The sequence below is a fragment of the Macaca nemestrina genome, chromosome 4 (assembly GCF_043159975.1).
Source record: "Macaca nemestrina isolate mMacNem1 chromosome 4, mMacNem.hap1, whole genome shotgun sequence".
Lineage (NCBI taxonomy): Eukaryota > Metazoa > Chordata > Mammalia > Primates > Cercopithecidae > Macaca > Macaca nemestrina.
The window spans coordinates 104109926-104136651 of NC_092128.1; the positions used below are offsets into that span (position 1 = coordinate 104109926).

The 26726-nt window shown below is 39.4% G+C and overlaps 1 protein-coding gene and 1 long non-coding RNA gene across 5 annotated transcripts in view; one reads left to right on the top strand and one right to left on the bottom strand.

The window, feature by feature from the left end:
• LOC105475849 (Bardet-Biedl syndrome 9) overlaps positions 1–26726 on the top strand; it is a 555557-nt gene that overhangs the window by 473833 nt on the left and 54998 nt on the right. For all 4 annotated transcript variants that reach the window (XM_011731402.3, XM_011731401.3, XM_011731400.2 and 1 more), the window contains one exon: positions 4314–4536. In XM_011731402.3, coding sequence (XP_011729704.2) covers positions 4314–4536 — 223 coding nt within the window. The remainder of the gene's footprint in view (positions 1–4313; positions 4537–26726) is intronic.
• On the bottom strand, positions 5329–16407 carry LOC139362479 (uncharacterized). The gene is made up of 3 exons (XR_011621598.1): positions 16325–16407; positions 15573–15628; positions 5329–5416 (listed from the first exon to the last, which is right to left on the bottom strand). It is a non-coding gene; the product is annotated as an uncharacterized lncRNA (long non-coding RNA).

Sequence of the window (26726 nt, forward strand, 5' to 3'; positions counted from 1 at the left end):
TTTCTAGAAGCCATACACACAGGTCAACCTGGAATTTACAGCAAATTGTGGATTTGAGAACTATTACAAAAATCAATTCTCACTGAAGAGCACATGCCCAATTCCAGAAATTTTTAGTGCTGTATTTCCCAAATTAAGATTTTCTTTTACTCTCACAATATAAGACAAAAATACTAGTATGATTGATATTCATCTTTAAAGGATAAAGGTTAGGTATGTGCATGTAGTATGTGTATGTATTTAGACATTAAAACTGAACATTAGCCTTACCAATTTAAGAGCTATGAATAAAGGTAATGGACTCAAATACCAAAAAGCTGTTTAAAGTAGCTTACCTTTAAGGTACTTCTCACACCTGAGATTCTAGATTCCACAATTTTATTTCACATTTCCATAGGTAAGTATGCTACATGTTTGATCAGTGAATTATCACATTGTATTTTTATTTAACGAAACTCTCAAAGGCTCTTTTTTTGTCTCAAAGATATTCCTTTTAGTCTTATATTTGAATTTATGTAGCAATTCAGTCCCTCCAAGTAATAACTCCGTATTTTAGTGGCAATCTTTCTAAAGTACTGGCATCATGCCTCATTTATATTAAAGAAGTATCCCATGCCAAATACCTAAACATGACATGGTTTTTTACTTGATCTGCAAGTTGGCATTAGGAAAAGAAATTGTGTAGTACTCTGTATTAACTAAATGTCATATCTACTTAAATTATCTAATATGTTACAGTAATCTATTTATGATACAGTAGTTTCCTTAAATGAATGAGAGTAGGAACTATTTTAATGCTGAAATGACCACAGAGCATACAAATGCCAAATTATATTCAAAGGATTTTTTCTTCTTATACTCCAGAGGTCTTTGTCAATGACTCCAATTGAAAACATGTCCTCTCCAGTGATGTCTGGGTTACTATTTTGTCTTCATTTACCTCTTCCCATTATTACTGAAATACAAGGTCAATTCTAGATATTAGTCTAGTTTAGATTTTGGTAGTAGTAAAGAGATGTCTTTGTAACAACCAGTGGTTTATTATTCTTTAGTGGTTTGGGGTAGGAAGCTGTTTTTATGGTCTTTTGGGTCTCTTGAATCTCTTGAAAGGATTTTCAAGATGACTTTAAAATCATTTACTTTTTTCCTAATTTGCCTAGTGACACCTACAGGTGGGCCAATAGAAGTGGGCCAATAGAGTGAAAAGTCCCAGTTAACCAATTATGGCAATCAGTGGGAAGTTCTCTAGATGAAACATGTAGAGTCTGCATTTTGATCTGAAGAACCAACTGCAGGCCAGACACGGTGGTTCATGCCTGTAATCCTGGCACTTTTGGAGGCCGAAGCAGGCAGATCATCTGAGGTCAGGAGTTCAAGACCAGCCTGGCCAACACGGTGAAACCCCATCTCTACTAAAAATACAAAAATTAGCCAGATATGGTGACACCCACCTGTAATCCCAGCTACTCAGGAGGCTGAGGCAGGAGAATCGCTTGAACCTGGGAGGCAGAAGTTGCAGTGAGCTGAGATTATGCCATTGCACTCCAGCCTGGGCAACAAGAGCAAAACTCTGTCTCAATAAAGTGAGAGAGAGAGAGAGAGAGAGAGAGAGAGAGAGAGAGAGAACTTCATAAACCTAGAAGAAGAGACATGGCAAGTGTGGCAAAGACCTGGGGCTTAGTTGTCTGTGCACTCAATGTGAATCAAGAGTGTAATCCAACTGCCAAGAGAGCAGAGGCAACTGGAGGCCAGGCTGGCAGGAGAAGTCCTAGAAAAAAGGAGGGCTGTGGGATACCTACATTCCCAGGTGCAGCCCAGTGTTTTGGGGTCACTCAGGGGCTCTCTACTTAGCTGTATAAATTTGTAAGTGTTTCAAATTGGAGCTCATTTAAAGAAGAGTGGTCACAATGGAGAAAAAACTTGAAACTCTGTTTGTGTAAGGAAGAACTAGAGGAACTAGGATGTTTATTCTGGAGGAGAGGGTACAGAATTGCTGTCTTCACAGATAAAACAGGCTGTCATGTAGAAGAGAGGTTAGATTTATTCTGCATGACTCTGGAGGGTAGAAGAAGGGCCAATGCGGTAGACTTTGACTCAGTGTGGGAATAGTTTTCTGTTGGTTACACATGTCCCTGAAAGGAGTGAACTGCCTCAAAAAGTAGTGATTTTGGATCTTGAAGATAGCTATGCCTAGGCAGATGGTTGCTATTGTATAAATGATCCTGGGAAAACTCCCACGAGACTAGACATAAAGATCTCCAAAGCTCTCCCAACTTTAAGGTCCTGGTTTTATATCTCACCATCTCTCTGTCCAGCAAACATATTTCTTGACCATCCTCTGTATACCAAGAATAGTGTGGGGATGTGGAGAACTCCAGGCACTCTCACGGAAAACCAGACCTGCAAACAGCACCCACATCACAGGGTGACAAGAGCTGTGATGCATCTGGGTATGTGAAGTCTCAGAGCCCCAAAGAGGGTTCACCCATCAGCCCTTGGATGGCAGTGCCTGAGCAAGTCATTAAGTGGGAGTTGGCCAGATAAAGAGTAGAGGTTAGGGCATTGCAGCATGAGCGCTGGCCATGTGCAGAGGCCTAAGGGAGAGACAGTGTGGGTGCAGGTGGATGGGAATAGAATACAATGGAGCAAGAGCTGGAGCAGAAAGTTCCTTAAATGCCAGTATGACTGTTTGAATATAGGAGTTTGTATTAGTCTTTTCTCATGCTGCTATAAGGAAATACCTGAAACTGGGTAATTTATAAAGAAAAGAGGTTTAATTGACTCACAGTTCTGCGTGGCTGGGGAGTTGTCGGGAAACTTATAGTCATTGCGGAAGGAACCTCTTCACAGGGCAGCAGGAGAGAGAATGAGAGCCAGCAGGAGAAATGCCAGATGCTTATTCAACCATCAGATCTCGTGAGAACTCACTATCACAAGAACAGCATGGGGGTAGCCACCTCCATGATTCAGTTACCTCCCACTGGGTCCCTCCCATGACACGTGGGGATTATGGGAACTACAAATTGAGATGTGGGTGGGGACACAGCCAACAGCCAAACCATATCAGAGTTGAAGCTTGGAAGTAACCTCATCTGATTTGCATATTTGAGCGGTGGCTCAAATGATAAGTTTGAGGATGGAATGAGGGGTTCCAGAGGAACCTTCTCTCTGAGTCTCAGGTCTCTTACCCCTAATATAAGGGACTTGCACTATTCTGCAGTATTCTATGATCATAAATTCATTTCTTGTCTTTCTTTATAATTGTATTAGATGGTCAGGCCCGTGGTGCTCTAGGCCTTACCAGCCTTTGTGTACAGATGGAGTCACATTCACAACAACACCCAGATTTCACTCATGCTTCTCTTCCCTGTTGTGCTTCTTAGGACCTCCAGATCCCCATAAAGATCTTACCCAGTTATTCCTGGAGCCTCTGGGGATGCCTAAAGGGAGCTCCTAAACTGACCCCTCCTGCTCGTTACCCCATACTCCTTGTTGCCAGTGTTGGCTGAACCCACCTGAGGGTGGTGCCTCCCCATGCCAGTCCTGCTGGTGCCAGTGCTCTCCATGACAATGCTGAGGTCCCTGCCTAGTGCTGATGTTCCTGGAATTGCAGCTGTCACTGCGCTTTTCTAGGTTTTTCACTGCAGCACAGCCACACCGTTCCCCAAAAAAGTGGGGGCAATGGCCTACTTCCTTTGGGTCATTTACTGTCACCTGGACAGTGAGCAGTACTAGGCAGGTCCTGTGTTTCACCGGATCCTTCTTGAAATAGCTCCTTTGTTTCTGCCTATAATTCCACGGCTGTGGAACGTGTACCTGAGGGAGACACCAGGGTTTTCCCGCCATTCCAGTTTCCCCCAGGGTATCCAAAGGTCCTCCCACTCCTGGCCCGCTTTCCTTTAGCTGAAGATAAGAAAGATAAGGCAAAACAAACTATAATCCTGGCAGCTTTACCCACCAGGTCATCAAACAGACCTATGCCTGAGACTTTTTGTTGTTACTCATTACTCTATGCCTGGCTCAGGGCTAAACCCTTCTCATACATAGATCTCTAACCCTTGGAGGGACAGACTATTAACATCCTCATTTGTAGACGAAGATGAGGCTAAGAGGAATTAAGTAACTTGCTCAAGGTCAAACAGGTGACAGAGCTAGAATTCCAAACCAGCCTAGTCTGGAATATTCCAGATACCACACTCTTCACAGGTCCCCAACACTTGAACATAAACACTCAATAATCTGTATAATACATCAAGTGCCCACTTTTCTCATTGTCATCTTTGTATTAATTCAAAATTGGCTTTTGTATCCAGGGCTGGGAAGAAACGGTGGATGCCGCCATTTCCCACCTGTTGAAGACTTGCCTGTCGAAGAGTTCGAAGGAGCAGGCTTTGAACCTCAACAGCCAGCTGAACATACCCAAAGACACAAGCCAACTGAAGAAACATATCACCTTACTCTGCGATAGATTAGCCAAAGGTGGCCGTCTCTGCCTAAGTACCGATGCAGCAGCCCCACAGACCATGGTCATGCCAGGTAAGAGCTCTGCCCACGCTCCCTAAACACAATTATACTTCTCCCAAATTAAAGGAAGTGCCTGTGGTTGTATTTGGGGTTTACATTTCATATTAAAGTGACAATAGCCAAGGCAATTGATTTCATGTTTCCCCTCTGACATCCCAGGGTAACCCCTTGAATAAATATTCTTGAGATATTTGCTTGCTAGACATTTCTAGAATGGTATGTCTTTTTTCTTCTCTCTGCTTTTAAATATACGATCCATTTTGTTTGGCTTCTAACCAATAAAAAGTGGATTAGAGGATAAAACTGTTTTTAAGAAAAAGTTTTACTAAATGTGATCTCGCGATACAATATTTCATAAATGTAAATAGCATGATACAAGCAACTAATGTAATCCAGATGAGTCCAGTCTCTTCTGCTGTTTGTTTGGCTTGTGGTCATCAGAAGACGGGGGAAAGAGACAAAGTGAAAGGTGGGGATCAAGAGATGTGAGCAGACTTCAGAGCCCGGGCACCCATGGGCCAGCATGGAGAGAGATTCCACTTGCCCCTCCATGGACAGTCAGTGATGGTCATGGGCACCCAGGACTGCCCTTCCCATGGGCATAGGGACTGAGCAGTTAGTCATGCAGCCCTCAGGTCTCTTAGGGGCAGCCGTTCCCAAGTCCTGCTTCCCTCTTCCTAGCCTGTCTGTGGAAGCAGCAAGGAGCATTACCTCAATGAATTTATTGATGCGGCAGCGGTAGCGTCTCTTTCCTCCTACAGCAAGAGCCATAGTGTGGGAAGGGGTGTGGTTTTCTCTTCTTCCTTCTTACATGCCTTTTCTTTACCTCCCTGCCCCCATTCCCTTTCTGGTAGTCTTGCTGTTGCTTCCTTTTCCCCCTCAATCAGCATTCCTAGAAGTGAAAAGGAATGCAAGTGAAACTGTAGAAGATAAACATGGAGACAGCATAGCATAATCTAATAGGCACAGACTCTGGGGACAGACAGAACAACGCTTGGATCCTGCCTCTTTTTATCTGTTACTACTTATATGACCCTGGGTATGTTACTTCCTTTTCTAGAATCTTCATGTCTTCCTTTAGAAAGTGAATCTAATAATGCTTGCCCTGCCGCTGGGGCCTTATGAGTTTATCAGGCACCTAGCACAATGCTTGGAACAGAGACACCCTCAAAAAATTCAGGCTATAATTACTGTCATTGTTATGGATATATGCATGATTCAGCCTTTAAATTTGAAAGTGGAAAAATAGCTGGTTTGGGGTTGTGGCTTCTATATTCTATGATTTGAATATCTTTACCTCAACTATACATAGGTAGAAGCCAACTTTATTCCAGAAGAATATTTTTTATTTGGCCTTTTATAATAGAAACACCTTTCCATAGAGAAATAGTTCTGACATTGTTTGCCTTCATTTAGAACCTTTTTATCTCACCCTGTAACATCCTCTTAACTATTCCACTTGTCCGTCTTCTGTCCACTGTTACAAGATTGTTTTCTTAAGAGATATTTAGGCTTAATGAGATAGTAAATGAAAACTATTCATTATAATAAGTATCAGTTTATGACTCTCCCTCCCTGCTTGCCCACAGGGAAAACAAAGGAGACTTGAGGGAAAAGGACAGATATATTAATTTAAAAAAAGGAGAGAGAGAGAAAATTTGAAGAGGGATGGGATGGCCCACCTGATTGGCTGCAGCAGCCCTGAATCCTCTTCTCCGGTCTCTGTCTGAGCTTTCCTGTTCAGGGATCCCCATATCCCTGTCTTAGTCATTTTTGTTTAAGTAACTAGATTTGTAAGTAACATAAGGGCTGTGTCCGTATCTAGGATGTGGAACATTTTAAAACCTCAGTGCAAAGTTTTTGAATGTATGGAAGGAAGGGACAGAGAAAGAAGGAAAAGAAGGAAGGGAGAAGGAAATGAAGACAAGAAGAAAGATGGACAATGTGTTTGTTCACAGGCCAGGGGGCCATCAGCCAGATTCATGCTTGGTCTAGCTGAGTTCGTTCTGTTGGAGAGATTTAGCCTGTGTGCATGTGCATCAGGGTCAAAGTCGCAATGCCATGCCTTCACTTGCCAACAACCCGCTTGCCACTCTGTGGTTGAGTGGTTCTCCCTCCCACTTGTCTTGATCTAATCAAGATAGTGAGGTTTTAAACAATTGTTAAATTAGCACTCGTTGTCATTAACATGCTTAATTATTGCCTATACTACTTTTCTTCCCTATAACTCAGATTTTTCACATGCCTTATCTCTGTATTAGCATATTTTTGAGGTAGAAGAGACATGTAGAATTATTGCTGTCTCAAAATAGAAAGTGGAGGCAGGAAAATTGAAATCTCTTGCCTGGAGTTACATGGTTACTGGAAGGGTTAGGTCTAGAATCCAAATCTCCCAGCCCACTGTGCTTCCCTCTAGACCACACAGACCACAGTGGTACAAATCTGTTTTTAGCCAGAGCCTCCTCCTGTGTAAGCTATTCTTGATTCGGCCTTCCCCCAGCCCCGCCCACCCCCCCACTTAAATTGGTCTAGCAGTGTGAAAGGAAAAGGGCAGAAAATAGTTTCACACAGTCTCTTTTCTTTGCTTTGCTATGAGAAATATAGTAAAGATTTATCTTATATTTGTTTTGTGCTTAATTTTTATGTCCAAAGGTGATGTGATAACATTGTCTTGAGTATTTCTTATTAAGAAATACTGTGAGGAGTTATTTTTGCTTCAAGCCTGTAATTGCGCAGTTTACAATGTTGGTTTAGCTCCAATCATTGTATCAGAATATACAAAGTGACATATTAGAAAGGACTGGATTACTGAATATATAAGCATACAAGCTTTTCTTGCAGAGATGATCTTTTTTTAAGATTTAGATGGGACCTTAGAAATTGTCTGGTTCACCTCCCTCACTTAACAGCTGAGGTAACGAAGGCCTAAGAAGGTGAAGTGAATAAGTGCTCAGTATTAAAAGGCAGGAGTGTGTGCAATTTTGCCATGTTGCCTATTAAATTGCAGATGGATAAACATCTCAGAATAAAAAACCCTTGGTCTTTCCTAGCCGCATGACTTTATGAGCCCAGCACCTTGGATGTGCCCTTTCTTTGCTCTAGTGAAGGCCGTGGTGACAACATCCTCCCTGGTGTCCAGAGTTTGAAAATCTTTCCCAATGGTAATTACCTTATGAACTTCTTTGCCTCACATTTCTCCTGCTTGACTTTACCAATTCTTTATCAGTTTTTCCCTTAACCTTTTCTAGTGAACTTTTTATTGTTGTTGCAGAGCCATCAAATTTATTTCTCTCATCTGCAGTTCTGATGTTCACATCTTTCTGCTGGTGAATATAGCTTGTAAGGAGTCTACTTTCATTAAATATCTATTTTCCAATCTCAGCGGTATGCATTCTACCCTTAGAGCAGAAGTCACAGAGGGCCACCTGGTTTGTGTATTTTAAAGATCTGAATGTAAGTGATTTAGTGGTCTAGCTGGCCTTTTCATGCATATATGTTCCCAACCTTCTCCCTGCAGCTGCCTAGGACTAAAAGACTTGCTGTATTTTGCAGAAGGCTTCCTTTTATAACCTCAGCATCTAGGACAATATTTCAATAGCCCTAATTATGGCAAAGATTTGAACCTCTCAAGCATATATGCAAAACTTAGTGTATACATGAGTGGGCCTAACTCATGATATTTGAAGTCTTATCATTTTAACCTCATGAACACTGGAGTTTTTGTCACCTCTATGCTTTTCTTAAACTTAATTTCCACTAGGTGATACCTTGCCCAAGAAGTGATATAGGTAAGTGATGGCCCATCAGATAGAAGCTTGGAAAACAAATGCTGTAGGCACCACACTGAGCAGGCATAGAAAGTTGGGCAAGGAAAAGGGGTGTAAAGACAATTCAGGCTGATCAGGTGCCTCAAGTAAATATTCTCTTAATGTGATCAAATGACTTCACAGTTCATAATGGGCCATAGCTTCAGCTGTATTTTCTTTCACACCGCCAGATTCCTGGGCTAAAAGGAAGCCAAGAGGAGGGAGTAAAAGGAAGCAAAGAAGGTCTGATAAATAAGATTAGGTATCTTATATAATCCATATATTTTCATAGATATGGATTTAAAAAGTTATCATTTTGAAATGTGGTAGGGACCACCCAGGAATTAGCATTTTGTGCATCTTTATTATATTAAGTGGATAGGAGAAAAGACACAGTATGAATCTGAATACAGAGTATAAATGTGAATAAGATATGTATTCTAGCCTTTTGAGAGAGAGATTTTAAATTCTCTTTAGTGTTTAAATCTTGAGTTAATGACCTTTGGCCTTAAGGATTTGATACTATTTTGAGGCTACTTCTAATTGGGCCATTTAAACCGAATTTAAATTTAATTCTCCCAGGTCTCACTTAGATGCTTGATAAGACATTTGGTGTTTACTTTCATAATTGTCAGTGTGATTTAATTGTTGGTTTTATACTTTGAGTTTTTATAAGTTTGAAGTCATTCTTTAAGGAAATTTAGATGAATTAAATATACAAAAATGGCTTCTGAGTCTGTTTTTCCTACAGAGAATACAATACTTTATCTTGACATTAAAAAAAAAAAAAAAGGGAGTGAGTTCCAAAATGGGAAAATGCTATTGTGAAGTGAACTTCACATCAGAAATATATGGGTTCCAGAGCTAAATGACCAGTTATATGATATGGAACAAGTACTTAGTCTGTCCACTTCTTTGTTTTCTCAACTATAAATAGGAAAAATAATGATACTTTGCTATAGATTTGTTGGCCAAATTAAATATAGTAGTACATGGAAAATGCTTAGCAAGTACCTGACACATAGCAAATTCTCACTAAATGTGAGCTTCTGTTAGTAATAATGATGAATACTATTGTAAAATCCCAAAGGAACTTGGGAGAACTTGACAAAAGGATTCTAGAGTTCAATTCAAAGAATACAATTATAAGATTATACAGGTGTTAGGTTCTAGCCCAAGCAGAGGTCTGAGGGGAATTGTTAGGGTAGCGGGTAGCTGAAAGAACACTTGAGAGACCACAGGTAGGTGAGACATGGCTTTATTCAGCAACTCACTCACACTGTTGGTGCTGCATTTATGCACCTCCCAGACAATAGTGGCTCAGAGCCAGGTGATGAGTCCTCCCATGTTATGGCTACATAGGTATGACTATATAATGCACGGGATTGTGCGCCTGCACTCCAATCCTGCTGTGTCATGCTGTGCCGGATGTGTACCTTGGGCTATACTTGACTGCAGTGTAAAATTTGCATTTTCAGATTATTCATTATTAAGCAAAAGTGAATGACAATAGTGTACACTCAACTTTGGCCTTACAGGCACCTTTACAGAAAGGGTCCTTTTAAGAAAAAATATTCCAAGGCATGATCTGTTTTCCTAGCAGTCTCTCTTAGTCCTTCGATATGTAAGTCATTTTCATTAGAAACAGCTATCATGTCATCATTGTGGTCAGTTTTCTTTTCTTTATTGTCAACTGAACTGACTGCCAGATTTTCACGGGTCACTGGCCTTGCATGTGACAGGCACAGTTCTCCAATAACACTTTAACTGCGTTAAACCTGACATAATTTGCAAGATTTGTAGTTTTCCTCTGCAGCCAATTTGTGTTGTATTTGCAGTAATTTCCTACAGCCAGTGAGGGATTAACCAATAGAATGTTGGTAGCAGGCAGAGATTCATCTAGTGTTAAATGCAGGAGGATATTTGAATACAGACTAATTTTATAAGTGGTCAGTTAGTTTTTGAGTGCATATCTGTGTTACGTTTTGCTTTTCTACGATTACAGCAACTGGGATAATTAAAACTTCCTTAAGCAGGAGGATCCACCCTCTTCCCTTCAATTACATATGTAAAAACTTAGAATGTGTTGTTAACTCTAACCACATGTGCTAATGTGGCATTTCAAAGCAATGAAGAGAGGACAAGATGAATTCGGTTAAAAATAGTGTTGGAAACTGGCCAACCATTTGGAGAGAAGAAATAGATTCCCTACCTCATCCCATATCACACAATACATTTCAGACAAACGAGGTATTTAAATTCAAAAAAAGAAATTTCATAAATCACAGAAGGACATAAAGGATATGTTGATATGGAAGCAGGATAGACCTTTCTATGTAAGTTAGCAAAGGCAGTAAACACAATACTGAGCTTTAGTTATAGACTTCTCAAAATTGGGTCCAGAAGAATATAAACCAAAGTGTGTATTAATGATAACTATCCCTGCGTGTTAGAATTACAGGTGGTATCTGAGTCTCCTCTTGCTCTTTCTCTTCCATATATTTTGTACATTTTCTGAAAATGACATATACAACTTTTGTAAAAAGGCCCTGTGATAGAAAGAACCAGCAGGAAAACAACTATGTAATTGTATCCGAAATGGTGGTAAGGAAACAACAAGGGCCAATTCATAAATCAGGAAAATTAATTTTTTTCAAAAGGAAGTAAGTTATTAAAAGGGCAGTGACCATGTGTTTATGGAGCTTGTTTGTATTTCAGTTCTCATGAACTAACCCAAGTCCTTTGTAGGACTGCAGAAATGTGCACAGCTGCTTTATAGATTCTGTCCCCTCCCATCTCTGTATCTCCTCTTGAGCATAGGCCAAGTCATTCAAGTTATTGATCTCTGACTATGTTTCACCTTGTCAAAGTGATTCCATAATTTCACACTTTGCTTATAATCCACTTTACTACTTTGCAGCATTTTACAATGAGACAGTTCTCCTCATACACCATTCTCATTCCTTGGCTTCTCTAGTCTGCTCTGTGGCTTCTTGTTCCCTTTTCTGTCTCCTGACTATTGGTTTTCCATCTTCATGCTTCCCTGGACAGTCTCATCCAGCTACCACCGTAATTCCTATACCTTCTGGTTGGCCTCTCTTCCAAGCTCCACATGTCTCCACCAATACTCCTTCAGGCAATTCCACATGCCTGAAGGAAACTCACCTTCTGTGTGTCTGATCTCAGTGGATGATGTTACTCAATGCCCAGACCAGGGGCCTCAAGAGACAACCTTGACTTTCTGTTTCTCTTACTTTACATATTCAGCCAGTCACCAAGAACTGATGATGCTAGCTCCCAAATATATCTCTTTTCATGGCCCACACTGCTATTTCCAACCCAAATGCCCTTCAATCAATGATAACATTCTTATCACTTATTTAGACTGTTAAAATGACGTATCAGTAATCTCCCTGTGTTAATATTCTTTCTTCATTTTCAGTGCTACCATAAAAAATATGACTATTTGTAGCAGTATTATAGCCAAACAGTAGAAATAATCCAAATATCCATCAACTGATAAATGGATAATAAGTGTGGTATATCCACACAATAGAATATTCTTTAATAATAAAAATAACTGAAGTTCTGATACATACTACAACATGGATAAACATTAAATACATTATGGTAAGTGAAAGAAACCAGTCAGAAAGACCTCATATTATTATAAGGCCATTCATATAAAATGTCCAGAATAGGCAAATTCAAGGCGACAGAAAGTATGTTATGTTAGTGGTTGCCTAGGACTAGGAGTAGGGGAATGAGAAATGATAGCTACTGGGTACAGAGTTTCCTTTTGGGTAAGAAAAATGTTCTGAAATTAGATTGTGGTGATGTGACTATACTAAAAACCATTGTATATTTTAAAAGGTAAGTTATATATGAATTACATCTCAATAAACTTGTTTAAAAACATTTTTTAGTGTAAAGATAAAACATGTTCTTTGTATATATTTAGAAAATTTAGATGAACTAAAAGAGGAAAATTTATTTATTTTTTATTTTTCCATAATTTATTGGGGTACAGGTGGTATTTGGTAACATGAGTAAGTTCTTCAGTGGTGATTTGTGAGATTTTGGTGCACCCATCACCTATGTATACACTGTACCATATTTGTAGTCTTTTATCCCTCGCCCTCCTCCCACTCTTTCTCCCAAGTCCTGAAGTCTATTGTATCATTCTGATGTATTTGTGTCCTCATAGCTTAGCTCCCATATAGCAGTGAAAACATACGATGTTTGGTTTATCACTTAGAATAATAGTCTCCAGTCTCATCCAGGTCACTGCAAATGCTGTTAATTCATTCCTTTTTATGCCTGCATAGTATTCCATTATATATATATATATGTGTGTGTGTGTGTGTGTGTGTGTGTATGTGTTTGTATGTGTGTGTGTGTATATATGTGTGTATATATACTCATATATACACACACACACACCACAGTTTCTTTATACACTTGTTGATTGATGGGCATTTGGGTTGGTTCCATGATTTTGCAGTTGTGAATTGTGCTGCTATAAACATGCATGTGCAAGTATCTTTTTCAAATAATGACTTCTTTTCGTCTGAGTAGACACCCAGTAGTGGGATTGCTGGATCAAATGGTAGTTCTACTTTTAGTTCTTTAAGGAATCTCCACACTGTTTCCATAGTGGTTGTACTAGTTTACATTCCCAACGGCAGTGTAAAAGTGTTCCCTGTTTACTGCATCCACGCCAACATCTACTGTTTTTTGATTATGGCTGTTCTTGCAGGAGTAAGGTGGTATTTCATTGTGGTTGTGATTTGCATTTCACTGATCATTAGTGATGTTGACCATTTTTTTGTAGGTTTGTTGGCCATTTGTGTATCTTTTTTTTTTTTTTTTGAGATTGTCTATTCATGTCCTTAGCCCACTTTTTGATGGGGTTGTTTTTTTTTTTTTTTTTTTTTTAACTGATTTGTGTTTGTTGTAGATTCTGGATATTACTCTCTTGTCAGATGTACAGATTGTGAAGATTTTCTCCCACTCTGTGGGTTATCTGTTTACTGTGCTGACTGTTCCTTTTGCCATGCAAAAGCTCTTTAGTTTAATTAGATCCCAGCTATTTATTTTGTTTTTATTGCATTTGCTTTTGGGTTTTTGGTCATGAAATCCCTGCCTAAGCCAATGTCTAGATGTTTCTGCTGAGAAATCTGCTGTTAATTTGATGGGTTTTCCTTTATAGGTTACCTAGTGTTTCTGTCTCATAGCTCTTAAGATTCTTCCTTCGTCTTAACTTTGTGTAATCTGATGACAATGTGCGTAGGTGAAGATCTTTTAGCACTGAATTTCCCAGGTGTTCTTTGAGCTTCTTGAATTTGGTCTAGGTCTCTCACAAGGACAGGGAAGTTTTCCTTGATTACTCCCCCAAACATCTTTTCCAGGCTTTTAGAATTCTCTTCTTCCTCAGGTATACCGATTTTTCTTAGGTTGGTTTGTTTAACATAATCCCAGACTTCTTGGAGGCTTTGTTCATATTTTCTTATTCTTTTTTCTTTGCCTTTGTTGGATTGGGTTAATCCAAAGACCTTGTCTTTGAGCTCTGATTTTTTTTCTTCTCTTTGTTCAGTTCTGTTTCTGAGACTTCCCAGAGCATTTTGTATTTCTAAAAGTGTGTCCAAAGTTTCTTGAATTTGTGATTGTTTTTTCTTTAAGCTATCTATTTCCGTGAATATTTTTCCTTTCACTTCTTATATCATTTTTTGGATTTCCTTGCATTGGGCTTTGTCTTTCTCTGGTCCCTCCCTGATTAGCTTAATAACTAACCTCCTGAATTCTTGTTCGGGTAAATCAGGGATTTCTTCTTGGTTTGCTAGTGAGCTAGTGTGATTTTTTGGGAGCATTGAAGAGCCTTGTTTTGTCATATTACCAGTGTTGGTTTTCTGATTCCTTCTCATTTGGGTAGGCTCTGTCAGAGGGAAGGTCTATGGCTGAAAGCTGTTATTCAGGTTCTTTTGTCCTATGGGGTGTTCTCTTGATGTAGTACTCTTCCCCTTTTCCTATGGATGTAGCTTCCTGTGTGCTGAACTACAGTGATTGTTGTCTCTCTTCTGGGTCTTAGCCACCCAGCAAGTCTGCCTGGCTCTGGGCTGGTACTGCGGGTTGTCTGCACAAAGTCCTGTGATGTGAACCGTCTGTGGGTCTCTTAGCTGTGAATACCAGTGCCTGTTCCGGTGGAGGTGGTGGAGAGTTCAGTGGTCTCCATGAAGGTCCTTAGCTTTGGTGGTTTAATGCTCTATTTTTGTGCTGGTTGGCCTCCTGCCGGGAGGTGGTACTTTCCAGAAAGCATCAGCTGTAGTAGTGTGGAGAGGAACCGACAGTGGTTGGGGCCCTAGAACTCCCACGATTATATGCCCTTTGTCTTCTACTACCAGGGTGGGTAGGGAGAGACCACCAGGTGGGGGTGGGACTAGATGTGTCTGAGCTCAGTCTGTCATTGAGGGGTCTTGCTGCAGCTGCTGTCCAGGATGGGAGCAAGATTCCCAGGTCACTAGAGTTGTGTACCTAGGAGGATTATGACTGCCCCTGCTGAGTCATGCAGGTTGTCAGGGAAGTGGGGGAAAGCCAGGAGTCACAGGCCTCACCCAGATCCCATGCAAACTGAAGGGCTGGTCTCACACCCATCATGCCCCTGCCAACAGCCCCAAGTCTCTTTCCAGGAGGAGGGTGAGACAGGCTTGAAAATTTGCCTGAGACTATCCACTTCCCAGCTGCGAGAGAAAAGGACTTTAGTTCTTCCCCTGCCTGTGAAGTCTGCATGCCCAATTTGTGCCCTCCCTGGAGTTCTGACCAGGAGGCTTCTCGCCCCTGGCCCTTCTCGTTCAAATTATTACAAAGTTCAGCTAGATAATTCCTTCTCCCCATGGAATGTTACCCCCTGTTCCTCTGGCAACCCTCCCAATGGATCCCTGTGGTGCCAGGCAGAAATGGGCTGCTTGGGGAACCAGCAAGCTCCTAGGGCCTTTCTGCTGCTTTCTCTACCCCCATATTTTGCTTGGCTCTGTAACTTGACTCAGCTTCAAGTAAAGTCAGAAACTTCTTCCGCAAACAGAACTTCAGCTTCTGCAGTGGGAGTGTGTTTTCGGGACAGGAGGGTCTCCCTTTCCCACTTTTGCGGTTGGGGCACTCACAGTATTTGGGGTGTCTCCCAGGTCTTGCTTCCTTGAGAGGGTCTGTGGGTCCTCTCAGGATTGCTGGTTTGTAATGCAAGCTTACCCTGCTTCTCTGTCTGGAGCTGCAGTCTAGTCCTGCCTCCCGTCTGTCGTGATCCCCTGAATCGAAAATTTAAAATCATTAATAATCTAACCATTCTGAAATAGATATAAATCCAATAATTATTCAATATATGTAAATGTTTGTATATGTGTATACACGCACTATGTATGTCTTTGTATCCATATCCTTCTAGACTTTTTTCTTTGCATACATGTATATTCTGTTTTATAAAAATTGGATCATACTGTACCTACTGCTTTATAATCCATTGTTTAAACTTTCATTATTTCATTATTCAATAGCATACATTATTTTAAAAGCTACATACTTAACCAGTCCCCTTTTGTCAAACATATAAACTATTTCTGATATTGGTATGTATACAACTACTTAATGAATATTTTTGTAGCTAAATTTGTATGCATCCTGATGAATTCATACTTTTCCATGAGTATGAATTGGAGCTGGTTATGTTACTTCCCTGCTTTAAAAGATTTTGTAGTTCCCTGCTATCTTCCATATTGAATTGAAATTTCTAAGCCTGAAATACTATGTTCTTTACATAGAAATACTATGTTCTTTTACTAGAACATTATTTTTCTGGCCATATCTTCTACATTTTCTTCCTTAAGACCTTTTACTGATATTGAAATATTTATTATTCTCCATATACACCATGCATTTCAAGTTTCTGTGCTTTTAAAGAGTTTCCTTCGCCCGGAGAGGCAGTCTTGACCCGGTGGTAAAATTACCATTAATTTCTGAAGACCCAGCTGAAATGATGTTCCACAATGCATTCCCTGGTCCTCCTCCTGGAACTGTTAGTAAATTTTTCGTCTGTGCTCCCTGGTCCTCTGAGCATATGGCTGCTATAGTACTTATATCATATAGTACAATCATTTAATACATTGATTCCATACCTCATCCTCAGGTAGAAGATGTTGGATTGTATTCTATTCTTCTTTATGACCTCAATACCCAACTTGTGCCACACATGCAGACACACAGGCACATATAGTTCATGCCCACCATGTATTTTTTAAAGTTTTTTGTTTTGAAATAATTATTGACTCGTGGGAAGATGCAAAAATAGTACATAGAATCTCATATACTCTTCGCTCAGCTTCCCCTAATGGTGACAGTTACAGAGCTATGTTTTGGGGCAAGAAGAGGACTCTATAGGGAGCAGTGAATTTTAAGAAATTCACATAAGAGGTGGTGTCACCCCATCAAAGACAGCAGAAGGTCAGGAAAGATCTGCCTGTAACTAGAAGAAAAAATATAGGAAAGCAAATGGAAGAAAAAGTAGGCTATTCTCAGGGTTTTTATTTCTTCTCTTTTTGTTTTTCCCTTAAAAGACATTTAGAGACGTTTGAAGTTCAGGTGGTATAGCAAGATGAGAGTGCCAAAATCCAACGTTTGTGTTAAATTGAAAACTTTCAGGAGGCAGAAAGAATAATCTAGAATATACATAGACTGAATGAAGTTAGCAGTTGAGAAGAGAAAAAGTGGGAACCTAGGTATATGATGGGTATACATGAAAATGTTTTTTAAAAAGAAAAGCTTAGTGAAGTCTAGCCACATAGGCTTTAGAGAAGTAAAGTTTTAAATAATGGTTTTTGACAGAGCGGGAGGGGTAAATGGTCAGGTTATAATTAAATCACATTAAAGTTGATTTGCAGTAGCCATTGTGGAAAGGACAAGGCCAGCCATTTAGCAACTGTGCAGCTGTTTATTTTTCTGGAGCTATAGCTTTTCACTTTCGTAGTTCTCTTACTTCCTTGTTTTGAAACATTATTGTTTCAAAATTGTTTTGAAAGTCAAGCTATAGTTTATAAATAAAGAAATGCTCAGTTATTAATAGTATGCTCATTCTTGTCCAGTGTAACAGGGAGTCCATAATGAGATGAATGGAAGATTAATGGAAAAATATTTAAATCTAGGATTAGAGTTGGATTTGACAGAAGAAGCAATTAGGAGCAACTGTAGGGGAAGGTCTGCCATCAAAGACCTCATAGAATAACATTCTCCCTGTGTGTACTTAGCAAATACTTGTTGATAGACATGCTGGCTGGTAACTAATTACAATGTGATGACCAAAGACCAGCTTCTTGGAAGTAGGGTTGTTAATACAGGAATAGAATACCAGGGGAGTTTGAGTAATTTCCTTCTCTGCAGATGTTTATACTAATGTGGATACTCAACAGCCTAAAGATAATTTGGGGAAAAATCTGTCTAAAAGTAGGGGGATAAATTAAATAGCTTTTAAAGGACATCACTATTCTTATTTCTTTAATTGTCATGTGGACAACTCTGTAAAATGCCCATTTTTTTCCTCAATTTTATATTCTTTTTTTAAAATTATACTTTAAGTTCTAGGGTACTGTGCACAACGTGCAGGTTTGTTACATAGGTATACATGTGCCATGTTGGTGTGCTGCACCCATTAACTCATCATTTACATTAGGTATATCTCCTAATGCAATCCCTCCCCCCTCCCGCCTCCCCCATCCCCCCTCCCCCCACCCCATGACAGGCCCCGGTGTGTGATGTTCCTCTTCCTGTGTCCGAGTGATCTCATTGTTCAGTTTCCACCTCTGAGTGAGAACATGCAGTGTTTGGTTTTATGTTCTTGCGATAGTTTGTTGAGAATGATGATTTCCAGCTGCATCCATGTCCCTACAAAGGACATGAACTCATCCTTTTTTATGACTGCATAGTAATCCATGGTATATATGTGCCACATTTTCTTAATGCAATCTGTCATTGATGGACATTTGGGTTGGTTCCAAGTCTTTGTTATTGTGAATAGTGCCACAATAAACATACGTGTGCATGTGTCTTTATAGCAGCATGATTTATAATCCTTTGGGTATATACCCAGTAATGGGATGGCTGGGTCAAATGGTATTTCTAGTTCCAGATTCTTGAGGATTCGCCACACTGTCTTCCGCAATGGTTGAACTAGTTTACAGTCTCACCAACAGTTTAAAAGTGTTCAGATTTCTCCACATCCTCTCCAGCACCTGTTTTTTCCTGACTTTTTAATGATTGCCATTCTAACTGGTGTGAGATGGTATCTCATTGTGGTTTTGATTTGCATTCCTCTGATGGCTAGTGATGATGAGCATTTTTTCATGTGTCTGTTGGCTGCATAAATGTCTTCTTTTGAGAAATGTCTGTTCATATCCTTTGCCCACTTTTTAATGGGGTTGTTTTTTTCTTGTAAATTTGTTTGTAGGTTCTGGATATTAGCCCTTTGTCAGATGAGTAGATTGCAAAAATGTTCTCCCATTCTGTAGGTTGCCTGTTCACTCTGATGGTAGTTTCTTTTGCTGTGCAGAAACTCTTTAGTTTAATTAGATCCCATTTGTCAATTTTCACTTTCGTTGCCATTGCTTTTGGTGTTTTAGACATGAAGACCTTGCCCATGCCTATGTCCTGAATGGTATTGCCTAGGTTTTCTTCTAGGGTATGGTTTTAGGTCTAACATTTAAGTCTCTAATCCATCTTGAATTAATTTTTGTATAAGGTGTAAGGAAGGGATCCAATTTCAGCCTTCTACATATGGCTAGCCAGTTTTCCAGGCACCATTTATTAAATAGGAAATCCTTTCCCCATTTCTTGTTTTTGTCAGGTTTGTCAAAGATCAGATGATTGTAGATGTGTGGTATTATTTCTGAGGGCTCTGTTCTGTTCCATTGGTCCATATCTCTGTTCCAGTACCATACTGTTTTGGTTACTGTAGGCTTGTAGTATAGTTTGAAGTCAGGTAGTGTTATGCCTCCAGCTTTGTTCTTTTGGCTTATGATTGTCTTGGCAATGTGGGCTCTTTTTTGGTTCCATATGAACTTTAAAGTAGTTTTTTCCAATTCTTTGAAGAAGTCATTGGTAGCTTAATGGGGAAGGCATTAAATCTATAAATTACCTTGGGCAGTATGGCCATTTTCATGATATTGATTCTTCCTATCCATGAACATGGAATGTTTTTCCATTTGTTTGTGTGCTCTTTTATTTCATTGAGCAGTGGTTTGTAGTTCTCCTTGAAGAGGTCCTTCACATCCCTTATAAGTTGGATTCCTAGGTATGTTATTCTCTTTGAAGCAATTGTGAATGGGAGTTCACTGATGATTTTGCTCTCTGTTTGTCTGTTACTGGTGTATAAGAATGCTTGTGACTTTTGCACGTGGATTTTGTATCCTGGGACTTTGCTGAAGTTGCTTATCAGCTTAAGGAGGTTTTGGGCTGAGACAATGGGGTTTTCTAAATATACAATCATGTCATCTGCAAACAGGGACAGTTTGACTTCCTCTCTTCCTAATTGAATACGCTTTATTTCTTTCTCCTGCCTGATTGCCCTGGCCAGAACATCCACCACTATGTTGAATAGGAGTGGTGAGAGAGGGCATCCCTGTCTTGTGCCAGTTTTCAAGGGGAATGCGTCCAGTTTTTGCCCATTCAGTATGTATTGGCTGTGGGTTTGTCATAAATGGCCCTTATTATTTTGAGATATGTTCCATCAATACCTAATTTATTGAGAGTTTTTAGCACGAAGTGCTGTTGAATTTTGTCAAAGGCCTTTTCTGCATCTATTGTGATAATCACGTGGTTTTTGTCTTTGGTTCTGTTTATATGCTGAATTACATTTATTGATTTGCATATGTTGAACCAGCCTTGCATCCCAGGGATGAAGCACTTGATCATGGTGGATAAGCTTTTTGATATGCTGCTGCATTCAGTTTGCCAGTATTTTATTGAGGATTTTTGCATTGATGTTCATCAGGGATATTGGTCTAAAATTCTCTTTTTTTGTTGTGTCTCTGCCAGGGTTTGGTATCTGGATGATGCTGGCCTCGTAAGATGAGTTAGGAAGGATTCCCTCTTTTTCTATTGATTGAAATAGTTTCAGAAGAAATGGTATCAGCTCCTCCTTGTACCTGTGGTAGAATTCGGCTGTGAATCCGTCTGGTCCTGGACATTTTCTGCTTGGTAGGCTGTTCATTATTGCCTCAATTTCAGAGCCTGTTATTCGTCTATTCAGGGGTTCAACCTCTTCCTGGTTTAGTCTTGGGAGAGTATATGTGTCCAGGAATTTATCCATTTCTTCTAGGTTTTCTAGTTTATTTGTGTAGAGGTGTTTATAGTATTCTCTGATGGTAGTTTGTATTTCTGTGGGGTTGGTGGTGATATCCCTTTTATCATTTTTTATTGCATCTATTTGATTCTTCTCTCTTTTCTTCTTTATTAGTCTTGCTAGTGGTCTATCAATTTTGTTGATCTTTTCAAAAAACCAGCTCCTGGATTCATTGGTTTTTTGAAGGGTTTTTTGTGTCTCTATCTCCTTCAGTTCTGCTCTGATCTTATATTTCTTGCCTTCTGCTAGCTTTTGAATGTGTTTGCTCTTGCTTCTCTAGTTCTTTTAATTGTGATGTTAGGGTGTCAATTTTAGATCTTTCCTGCTTTCTCTTGTGGGCATTTAGTGCTATAAATTTCCCTCTACACACTGCTTTAAATGTGTCCCAGAGATTCTGGTATGTTGTATCTTTGTTCTCATTGGTTTCAAAGAACATCTTTATTTCTGCCTTCATTTCGTTATGTACCCAGTAGTCATTCAGGAGCAGGTTGTTCAGTTTCCATGTAGTCGAGCCGTTTTGATTGAGTTTCTTAGTCCTGAGTTCTAGTTTGATTGCACTGTGGTCTGAGAGACAGTTTGTTATAATTTCTGTTCTTGTACATTTGCTGAGGACTGCTTTACTTCCAACTATGTGGTCAATTTTGGAATAAGTGTGATGTGGTGCTGAGAAGAATGTATATTCTGTTGATTTGGGGTGGTGAGTTCTGTAGATGTCTTTTAGTTCTGCTTGGTGCAGAGCTGAGTTCAATTCCTGGATATCCTTGTTAACTTTCTGTCTCATTGATGTCTAATGTTGACAGTGGGATGTTAAAGTCTCCCATTATTATTGTATGGGAGTCTAAGTCTCTTTGTAAGTCTCTAAGGACTTGCTTTATGAATCTGGGTGCTCCTGTATTGGGTGCATATACATTTAGGATAGTTAGCTCTTCTTGTTGAATTGATCCCTCTACCATTATGTAATGGCCTTTTTTGTCTCTTTTGATCTTTGTTGGTTTAAAGTCTGTTTTATCAGGGAGTAGGTTTGCAACCCTTGCTTTTTTTTTGTTTTCCATTTGCTTGATAGATCTTCCTCCATCCCTTTATTTTGACCTATGTGTGTCTCTGCACGTGAGATGAGTCTCCTGAATACAGCAGACTGATGGGTCTTGACTCTTTATCCAATTTTCCAGTCTGTGTCTTTTAATTGGACCATTTAGCCCATTTACATTTAAGGTTAATATTGTTATGTGTGAATTTGATCCTTTCATTATGATATTAACTGGTTATTTTGCTCGTTAGTTGATGCAGTTTTTTCCTAGCTTCGATGGTCTTTACATTTTAGAATGTTTTTGTAGTGGCTGGTACCAGTTGTACCTTTCTGTGTTTAGTGCTTCCTTCAGAAGCTCTTGTAAGGCAGGCCTGGGGGTGACAAAATCTCTCAGCGTTTGCTTGTGTGTACAGGATTTTATTTCTCCTTCACTTGTGAAGCTTAGTTTGGCTGGGTATGAAATTCTGGGTTTAAAATTCTTTTCTTTAAGAATGTTGAATATTGGCCCCCACTCTCTTCTGGCTTGTACAGTTTCTGCCAAGAGATCCACTGTTAGTCTGATTGGCTTCCCTTTGTGGGTAATCTGACCTTTCTCGTTGGCTGCCCTCAACATTTTTTCCTTCATTTCAACTTTGGTAAGTCTGACAATTGTGTGTCTTGGAGTTGCTCTTCTCGAGGAGTATCTTTTTGGTGTTCTCTGTATTTCCTGAATTTGAATGTTGGCCTGCCTGGCTAGGTTGGGGAAGTTCTCCTGGATAATATCCTGCAGAGTGTTTTCCAGCTTGGTTCCATTCTCCCCTTCACTTTGAGGTACACCAATCAGACAAAGATTTGATCTTTTCACATAGTCCCATATTTCTTGGAGGCTTTGTTCATTTCTTTTTACTCTTTTTTCTCTAAACTTCTCTTCTCGCTCCATTTCATTCATTTGATCTTCAGTCACTGATACTCTTTCTTCCAGTTGATTGAATTGGTTACTGAAGCTTGTGCATTTGTCACATAGTTCTCGTGTCATGGTTTTCAGCTCTATCAGGTCATTTAAGGACTTCTCTACATTGGTTATTCCAGTTAGCCATTCGTCTAATCTTTTTCCAAGGTTTTTAGCTTCTTTGTGATGGGTTCGAAGTTCCTCCTTTAGCTTGGAGAAGTTTGATCGTCTGAAGCCTTCTTCTCTCAACTCGTCAAAGTTATTCTCCATCCAGCTTTGTTCCATTGCTGGTGAGGAGATGCGTTCCTTTGGAAGGGGAGAGGTGCTCTGATTTTTAGAATTTTCAGCTTTTCTGCTCTCTTTTTTCCCCATCTTTGTGGTTTTATCTACCTTTGGTCTTTGATGATGGTGATGTACAGATGGGGTTTTGGTGTGGATGTCTTTTCTGTTTGTTAGTTTTCCTTCTAACAGTCAAGACCCTCAGCTGCAGGTCTGTTGGAGTTTGCTGCGGTCCACTGCAGACCCTGTTTGCCTGGGTATCAGCAGTGGAGGCTGCAGAAGAGTGAATATTGCTGAACAGCAAATGTTGCTTCCTGATCATTTCTCTGGAAGCTTTGTCTCAAAGGGGTACCTGGCCGTGTGAGATGTCAGTCTGCCCCTACTGGGGGGTGCCTCCCAGTTAGGCTACTCGGGGATACAGGACCCACTTGAGGAGGCAGTCTGTCCATTCTCAGATCTCAAACTCTGTGCTGTTAGAACCAGTACTCTCTTCAAAGCTGTCAGACAGGGACATTTAAATCTGCAGAGGTTTCTGCTGCCTTTTGTTTGGCTATGCCCTGTCCCCAGAGATGTAGTCTACAGAGGCTGGCAGGCCTCCTTGAGCTGCGGTGGGCTTCACCCAGTTCAAGCTTATGGGCCGCTTTGTTTACCTACTCAAGCCTCAGCAATGGTGGGCGCCCCTCCCTCAGCCTCGCTGCTGCCTTGCAGTTAGATCTCAGACTGCTGTGCTAGCAATGAGGGAGGCCCCGTGTGTGGGGGACCCTCTGGGCCAGGTGCGGGATATAATCTCCTAGTGTGCCGTTTGCTAAGACCCTTGGTAAAGCGCAGTATTAGGGTGGAAGTGACCCAATTTTCCAGGTGCTGTGTGTCAAGGTTTCCCTTGGCTAGGAAAAGGAATTCCCTTACCCCTTTGCTTCCTGGTTGAGGCAATGCCTTGCCCTGCTTCGGCTCTTGCTCGGTGGGCTGCACCCACAATCCTTCACCCACTGTCCAACATGCCCCAGTGAAATGAACCTGGTACCTCAGTTGGAAATGCAGAAATATCCATCTTCTGAGTTGCTCATGCTGGGAGCTGTAGCCTGGAATTGTTCCTATTCGGCCATCTTAGAACAGCCAAAATGCCCATTTTTATCTTCATGCAGCTATAAGTGTGAATTGCCTTTTCTACTGTCCTATGAAATAGCACAATGGAAATCTGAACTCTGTATAATTTTCAGTATTCTTAAAAATTGCATTGATTTGCCAAAAGATAGAGTAGCTCAAGAACACTGGAGTATCCCTCAGAAAGAGATTTAGCTCTAAGGTTTTGTATCACATCAAAAATAACTTTTCTCACATATTCTGACCTTTGGTCCTGTTTTGTCTTCAAATATGAGGATGAAAAAGTTGATTTATTCCAGTAGATTCTGGCTCTAAAAATAAAATCATGAAGGTATTTCTACTGATTCATATAACAAATTTTTTTCCAACTGTTATTCCCAACTTCTGCTACCTCAGTGTATCTATCTTTTATATAGTATGGTTTTCTGATTCACCTAAAACTTACAATATACATACTTACTGTTTTTCTTTCAACTTCTACTCACGATATCTGCTATCTCTGCAGAATTCAGTTTCCAACAATAAGATGAATGTTTTTGTTTTCAGTGTAAATTTATTAATATTATTAAAGTTTTGTTTTTTATTTTCCTTTAGATTTTAGAGTGCCTAGATAAAGTATTTTAATTGCTTACAAGCAACTCATCCAATCAGTTACTCATGTGAGACAGTCATTAAGACTTATTTTATATTGTATTATTTTCATTTACATTTTTCAAATATATGCATAACGTGAGTATCCACAAGTAAATGGGGCAGACACAAGAATTTGGCCTATTCCTCTGGCTTAGTCCTTTTAATTCTGGCCAATATAACTGGCCTAAAATAGGAGCAACACTCTACTTCTGACACTACTCAGCCACAACACGCAAAGATGACATTCTTTAGAACTGTCATGCTGAATGAAGCCAGATCTATGCTGCCAACCTTTAAAAAGAAATCTTTTCATACTAAACTTTTATAAAAACAATTTAAGTGTGTTTATTCCAATAAATTGTTGGAATGGTCAAGTCCTTCTGATTTATGTGTCGTGTGGATATTTTTAAACAATTAAAAATTAAAATGAAAACAATTATCTTTTTCCTGGTGGTTCTCAGAACATATGAATATCCAATTCTAAAAAGTAAACACCTTTAGTTGTATTCCTGAGACATCCTGAGACAGGATGTCTCAACTCTGTATGTTATTTAAAATTTAGCCTTTTCTTTTAGAAATGCTTAATTTTTTATTTAAAAATAATTATTTCGGCTAGCTAGGATTTTTGTATTCCTTTCAAGTCTACTTTCTGAGCCATACTCCAGTGTCATGTGGAAAATGTTACCAAAAAAATAAAATGATGTCACTTTAACTTTCAGAAGTTATGATTTATGCTAATACCAATAGGATGGTTTTTATTTAGTACAGGTGTTTGCTTGTTGGTTGCTCTAAGATATTTTTAGCATTTGTTAAAAATAGGCTTGGAAGTGATTGCAATTGTCAAATGAGAAGCAAATACATTGTCCTCATAAGGATCATAGCAAGGGGGTGCCAGGCCCCGGTTGACTGCCGCTATAGTTATGAGCCAATGTAGTGATAGATATTAAGGACTCAGGTGTAGGAATCTGGCAGGGTTTCAAAGAAAAATAAAATTAGTTGCAGCAGTAAATGGAGCATCTAATCAGTATATGCGACTATGTACTGTGTAAATAAATTACCTTATATTTTTACCTGCTTTTTAAAGAGATGAATCTTCCTTTTCAAAAGAAAATAAGACACCAGATTGTGACCTTTTTTTAAACTTAACCTGTTAACTCATGGAAAATCACTTAGCTGTGGAAATTGTACCCTTTGTACATTATTTCCATTGAAAAACACAACATATACCAAACCAAGACTGAGACCCCAAGGTGAAATTTTTTGAGTGCTTACTATGTTTCAGGCACTGTTCTAGGTACTGGGGGCACAGTGGTAAATCAGAGTAATCCAAGCCCTGCCCTCAGGGAGTTTACTATGTTTTGGCAGGGGGCAGTCAATATACAGGGAAACAATTTCAGACAGCAGAAAGTGTGATGCAGAAAAATACATCAATATAAGGAAAAAGAATGCCAGCTGTTGACCATTTGTGCCACATCTTTCTTATGACTTTTTTTCCCATCATTTAGTGAAATGAAAGGATGGCATATTGCATTATTTGAGACAGATTTCTTTTGTGACTGCTTAAAATAATTCTGTTTGGCTATATAATATCATAGTTTAGTTTATTACTATTAGTAGTAATATTAATGGAGTACCACAGTTTTTAAAATTTTCTGATCAAAGAATATGTTTCAATTTCAGAAAAGAAACCAAAGCAATTCTTGAGAAGTATTCCTAAAAAATAAATTAGATAACATATCTGTAGCAATCGTTAAAATGTTTTGTGCCATAAAAGAATTTTCATATTATTGTCTTATCTTTATTTTGACTTTTTTATTTTTATATCATGAGCCACTGTTAGATGTCCACTGTCTGTTGACATCAGTTTACTATACTATAATATCTGATAGCAGAGACTTTATCATTCATTTTCACATCTCTAGAATCTAATACAGTTGGAACACAGAAGATGCTCAACAGATCTTCGAGTAGATTTGAATTGAATCACTTACGTGAACATTATTCCTTCCCTTTCTCAGTTTCGTATCAGTCAGCTCTCTACTCCTCCCCACC